Source organism: Dermacentor albipictus, chromosome 3, assembly GCF_038994185.2.
Source record: "Dermacentor albipictus isolate Rhodes 1998 colony chromosome 3, USDA_Dalb.pri_finalv2, whole genome shotgun sequence".
Classification (NCBI taxonomy): Eukaryota; Metazoa; Arthropoda; class Arachnida; order Ixodida; family Ixodidae; genus Dermacentor; species Dermacentor albipictus.
The window spans coordinates 107,259,794-107,266,499 of record NC_091823.1 but is presented as its reverse complement, the minus strand read 5'-3'; the positions used below and the strand labels follow the sequence as shown (position 1 = coordinate 107,266,499).

Sequence of the window (6,706 nt, the reverse complement as noted above, 5' to 3'; positions counted from 1 at the left end):
GACACTGGATCATCCGCTGCGTGAACGTCCAGCAAAGACGACAGTTTGGCCATTTCAAGGAGCAAACTTTTGATGTGTGATTTGCGCCGCAGTTGTGACAGAGCATCGCAAATTTACAGGCTTTGCCGCTGTGTCTGAAAGGCCAACAGTTATTGCACTGAAGAGGGTGTGGACACTGCAGAAAAAAGACACTGCAGAAAACGCGACGGCTTTAAGAGAATATATTCACGCAGGCAAAATTTGAAGATGGCTTTGTAATAACGGATATAACCAGCGCAATGTTTTGTTTCCCATTCATTTTCGGGACATCTTAGCTCAGTTGGTGTGGATATCAATGTGTATAGCTGCGTTTATTTTTTCAGTGGTGCACCCACCGTAATACTTCAGGGCTACTGCAAACAGACTCTTAAATACCGCTGCTGTTCCATTCGCTGGAGCAAAGGAGAAATGCGCACGTGTGCAAGTATTTTTGCTCTGTAGTAGCTTATAAATAAATAATAATATTTGAGGTTTTACGTGCCAAAACCACTTTCTGATTATGAGGCACGCCGTAGTGGAGGACTCCAGAAATTTTGACCACCTGCGGTTCTTTAACGTGAACCTAAATCTAAGCACACGGGTGTTTTCGCATTTCGCCCCCATCGAAATGCGGCCGCCGTGGCCGCGATTCGATCCCGCGACCTCGTGCTCAGCAGCCCAACACCATAGCCACTGAGCAACCACGGCGGGTCAGTAGCTTATACCCATGGACTACCCAGTGGCTAGCGTTAATGGGTTGTCACGCAGGGGTATAAAGTCTTAAGTCAAGCATCATAGAGGGACCCTCGGAAGCCGCTCGAGAGAGAGAGAGAGAGATAAAGAGTGCTTCGATGCGGGATGAAGAAGAAACACAAGAAGATTTCTCCTCACTCTTAAAATAAGAGAGAAATATGTATGTTAGACACAGAAAATCGCGGTTAGTTCCTAAAGAAAGCCAGGCGTTTTAAAAGTGAGTTTGCGCATATTCTAGCTGACAACAGCAGTGCCAATCTCTGAGGCGAGTTTCCCCCTCACTCAGATAAAATATTTTTTTAGAGTTCTCTGAATTTTTTAAATATAGGCTCGTTCATTTTGTCAATACAAGGGGCTTCTGTAAGTTTTTCTTTTTGACTCTGGAGATAGACTGCGCATTTTAGAAAAATTTATTTCGACGCTAGTCTTCAAATTTTGAAGTAATGACATCGCTGCACTTAAGCTGGAACCATGTAATATAGGTTGTGCTAACAAAAGCGCCTCTTCCTACCTTCAGCCATGTGCCCCTGCTGGAAACCATGACAAGAAACCTTGTTAGAATTCTAAGGAGGATGGGCGCCGGAGCACCGTTCAAGAACGTAGCACTGTGAAAGCAGTATGCCACTGTCCTCCACAGTACGTGTAGGAGCGTCAAAAATTGAACAATGTCTTTACGCGCCTCGGCAGCCCACCTTTGTCGGTGGACTTTACTTCAGGTCCTTGGCCAGACGTTAAATCGAGATTTAAGGCTATCCAGGCCTTGCTTGATTTTTTTATAAGCAGAGGCCTGGACTGCAGGCTTTAAGTAGCCCGAATAGCTTTCTATATGCTTTACATCTTTCCTCATCCTCGTAATCCATCATGCGCCTATTTCTTCCCTCTTTCTCTCCCGTTTCCTCTTCTCCCAACGCAGAGTAGCTGGCTAGAGGAATGTACCTCAGGCCAAGCTCTCTCTGCATTTCGCGCCTTTAAACTTTTATCTTTCCCTTCGCGCTTAACATGTCATTTGCAATGAAGCACGCAGATATCCCGCCAATCTTTCCCTCCATGCCAAAACTCACCCAGACACGTAACCAGTGGGACTGTACAATGGCACTCTGCCAAGGTTGTTCCCTCTGTCGGTGGTTCCGGGTAAATTTGCGTGGCATAGTCGGCTGCGAAGCGTCACGACCGCCTTGTCAAGCTCATAACTAGGTGCCCGCTTATGCTGAGACTCGCCGGAGCTCCTGTTTAATGTTGGGGCAGGTGGTTGTTTCGCCGGTTAAGAATAACTATTTCATTGAATAGGAACTTAAATTGAGAATAAATCCTAAGGTATTTCATTCAATAGGAACTTAAATTGAGAATAAATCCAAAGGTACTGTAGTAGAGGGCAGCTACTGCGTCATTAGCTAATGAGCTGTGCTCCATTAATGAATGCAATAAATCCACGCTTTGTCATTTACGTGGCGACATGCGTTCACAGTGCTGCAGCACGATCATGAGCCATACTTCATATGCTAATCTGAAAGGTAATTTTCACTGAGTGAAATCATAACACGCTGTCACGACTACTATTCTACGTATTGGCCATCACGATGTCGCTGGATTACTTTTGTCACGTCTGGTTTACTGCGATAGAAAGTGACGCGAAAAGTCGTCGCCGTTGGCATTTCTCGTGCTGTCACGACGTCGACGTGCATATGCGGCCTGTGCGTGGACGGTTAAACCAGGTTATATATCTTGTGCACACTAGCAGAACCGTCTAGTTTACTGTAGTTGGGTATGCAGAGACGCGCAGTGTGTTCGACAGCAAACGCGACGAAGCCACGTGGATGCACCGTCATGCTGCGCTCAATCGGTTCTGATGGAGCCTGAGCAGCGTCCTGGCTTCAGCTGCTGGTACAACCATTTCAGCGCACGCCCATTAGCGTTGCTGCCGAAGATGCTGTATACCAAACCACGCCGCGGTGTATACACTGGTTTGAGGAAAATGCAAACGCCAACGTATAGGTAAACCAATGTATGTAATACTTTGTATGGGTTTTGGCCAACGCTGATGGTTTTCCTTCGGTCACATCTCTTTGGCCATCGAGATGCGATGCTTGAGCAACGCCGTTACCGCTGCACTTCATCACATTAGTTTCGTGGGATGCGTTCAGCGTCTGAGAAAACCACTTTCGCTTCGAACAGCTTTAGTTGACGGTCACAACGTTACTGATCAAGGCGTTCGATGTGACGCTCCTAAAGTCGTTGCCGTCACTAATTTGCCGATGCCATGCCATACCCAGGGCCACGCGATGTTTTCTAGGCCTTCGCGCCTACCGAGGGCAATCGACAAGATGCCAGCGGCTGTAAGGTTGTTGGCCGGGGAACATGAGGGCTCAAAAATACATATAAATATGAAATCTCGTGATTTTAGAGAAAGAAAACATGTTCTTTGCATAAATTTTTCTTCTTCCTGATACACGGCTGCCTTATAGTGTGGTGTAGTCAAGTACACTGTCGAATTTAAGATAAAGAAAAAGGTAACACTTCCGATCAAATGTCCTAGTTGGCACTGTGTCATTTCGCTCGTGACATGAGTTATATGAGTCTTGGCCTCAAATTGAATGATGCCCACCCGAAACACGTTATCGAACCTGAAAATCAAGAAGCATTTAGCACAGCAACTGCCTCGTCACCTGCGGCTTAAAGATTAATTTACAGTCGCAACTATAGCACTGAAAGATCACACAGCAGAAACATAGCTTTGGACGTGTAGATTTTTTTTGTCTAGCTATCGATGGACACTTCTGCGCTATGTCTTTCTTATTAATAAATCTACCACAGTCTTAACATGAAATTTTATGCGGCATTGCAATCTTACTAGGACCATGTACTATGCATGTGTGAGAAGGGAGGCTCTTGCTCAGTTCAGTCTTCAGGCCACGGCTTAATGGGCCGGACGGCCGCAATACGGTGCTTGGATGAGTGCATGACCATACGACAGCACTTCGGCTGGTACGTGCACAGATACCAGGTGCCTTCAAAACGTTCGTTACTCCCTCGAAAGAAGGCGTATTCGGAACAGAGTGCAACTGAGCGGCACTGGTACCGATCGCAGGAATGCTCTCAAATGTCTGTCTCATGTATTCGAGAGACTTCCCCTTGGTTTCTGGAGCGTACATGTAGACGAAGAAGACCTGTAGACAGTGACCAACGCGAATATTCCGAAGAGACGGGAGAAGTTAAATAGGCGGACGAGGTCCGGGAACTCCTTGGGAATAAGGAATTGGCTGAAGACGCAGAAGGCGGTGCTGATGCCGGTGGAGAAACTGCGGGCTACGGGTTTTAATATCTCTCCCATAATGACCCAGGACACCAGGCCGAGGCCGTAGGTCGATGTTTTATTTGTTTAACATTGGTTCAGGCACAGTCAAAGTCTGGACAGCAAAGCTGAATGTAGAACATTGCCTGATAAAGGCCTTGTCACCCTAACGTATACATATGCGCCGTGAGCGACGCGAGCGGCACGTAACGATTACGAATGTGAAAGTCTCCATTGCCCATGTTCTTGTATTAGTAGAAGAAGCCCAGCACCGCCAGGCTGGTCGTCACAATTAAAGACGAGACACGCATGAGGCAGCGGTCACCTGCGCGGTGGATGAGCAGCGACGCTGCGAGCGACGATATTACTTGCACTACGCTCAGCCTAATCGTGCGATCGGGGGCCGAAATTATCGATCCGGATGACTCCGGTATCTTGACAGCATCGAAGGTGATAACGCTGATGATGTGGAAATGTTGGACAGGAGCGTGTAGGCGAGCGGCATCAAGAAGCTGTGCTGCAGCAGGTCTCCCATGGCAGCCGGCTGACGCAGCTGGATCAGGCACTCGGCTTCGGCGGAGAACTTTGACCCGCACAGGAGTCGCAGAGCGTCGAGCGCCTTGTCGCGCCGTAACCAGCCAGCGGAGGGACTCGACGGGGGAGTCCGTGGAGACGGCCATGAGCGCGGGGCACGCGGTACACAGCATAGCGGGGCCAGCCAGTCGAGCCACTTGCCGTCGACGAAGGCGACCAGCACGCGCAGCGTGATGGCCAACTGCGCGCCGAAGTCCAGGAGGCCGCGAACGTGAGGCGGGCTGATCTCGGCCACAAACACGGGAACCGCGGGCGAGACGAGGCCGTAGCAGATGCCGGTGAGCACGAGACCCGCGAACATCCACGGAAGGCTGGCGTTGAACAGCGCGATGCAACGGCAGCCGCCCACGAAGCCCAGTGACGACAGCTGGATGGGCCGCACGCGTCCGAAGCGCTCGATGAGGAAGCCGCTCACCAGGCTGCCCACGAGGGCGGCCATTGCGAGCACGGAGCACAACCAAGTCTTCCGGAAGCGCACTAAGTGGAAGCTGCGGGCCGCCATGCTGGCCAGCTGCGGTGCGAGTATCGCAGGACGCTTCCAATCGCCACCGAGGCAAGCGACGATGAACTGGACACATAGTAGAAAGCGGGCAGGTTGAACGCTTCCAGCATCGAACTAGTCCGGCTTCTTCTTCTTCTTCTTCCTCTGAAAATTTTAGTACGTACCGATGAGGGGGGTTTGGCCATGTTTCTTAGTGGAAACATACCATCAACTTCTTGATTTCGGTTAATTGTTTGATCTGTAGTATTCATTTTTAATTAACGGTAAATATGTAATAATTTCGGTTTCCATTTCTAGGATAGTGGTAGTACCAATTGTGGCGAAGATGCTGTATTATCACAATAACGCGATTCAGTGTTAATAATGAAGAGAATTCGCTTAACATGAGAGTCTCCTAGTCGCAATGACGTACTCATGTACTAGCTGACACACTTCCTTTTGGGCTCGGCCGAGGGTACATGCCCCAAAAGATGAAATGTTAATCAAAGAGAGAAGAAGGCCCATACGATAGGGGCTGCTCTACCAGGAATTTCTTTCAGAATTATATTTTCAGCAAAAATAAGAGAACATGGTGCAGCGTTTCTATATCGCCACATGATACACAAAGGCTCGATGGTGTAAACCCACACCTACTCATGTACTGATTTAGATGCGGCATTCGACATCGCAGTATAGTAGTGGAAACTTCGCATTGCCGAGAGGGTCAGGACTGAACATTCCAGGTGAACGCTAAATGTTCGTTATCCGGTGCAGGAAGCAGGGGCTAATTTTTCCTAGCTAGGACTTGTCTTCGAAATTATCGCTAGCCGAGTAAGGCTGGGTATAAAGAAACTCACCGACCCTCCTAGCGCTGCCTTTGTCAAGTGGTCTGGCCTCTCATTAAGTGCTAGTACACAATGTCCAATTATCCAAAAAAAATGAATTTTTTAACATGTGGAAAAAAAAGTGAAGCCATGGGTGCAATAGCGAAATATTTGTGGTTTGTAGTGAGATAACAACTGACAGGCAGTGTGCGAGCGATGTTATGCGCGACACTTTTCCTGAATTTTGTATACGTCTATGTATATGATCATGAATTAGGCCACATAAATTGGAGTGTGATGGGGAAGACGGATTGCAAAGCTCCATGATAGTGCCCGAGAGGAAATGCCTATTACTGATTTCTCATGTTTAAACGAGGCGTTTCTTCCAGATACTCATTCAAGAGTCGGACTAGTGTCAGTTTGGCTATGAATTTAGCATTGTGAGGAAAGGCATTATAAAACTTACAACTATTACATGTTTTTATTGTGGTGACAAATTTAACTGATAGTAGGTTAACGTTCATAGTTGTTAAAAGGCTACTAAACGCGACCCGCTGGAGCTTGTATCTAGGCCACATAGAATAAAGATATATGCCGCTTGTACGACAAACTCTGTGTAACGTGTGCTACGCCCCTCCAGTTGGTACGCGCTGTGCTTCCTCCGCGCCCTGCCTCGCTTCTATACCGCGTATCGTGCCAGGGGAAATACGTACACTCACTTAGCCTAAAGAACGCCAATACCGAGGT

At 48.1% G+C, this 6,706-nt stretch overlaps 1 protein-coding gene across 1 annotated transcript; it reads right to left on the bottom strand.

Moving 5' to 3' along the window:
- Positions 1-3,719: 3,719 nt before the first annotated feature.
- Positions 3,720-5,315, bottom strand: LOC135904919 (solute carrier family 2, facilitated glucose transporter member 8-like). Its single transcript, XM_070536662.1, has one exon. It carries the CDS (start codon positions 5,154-5,156, stop codon positions 4,470-4,472), a length of 687 nt encoding a protein of 228 aa, XP_070392763.1. The 5' UTR covers positions 5,157-5,315; the 3' UTR covers positions 3,720-4,469.
- Positions 5,316-6,706: the final 1,391 nt, after the last annotated feature.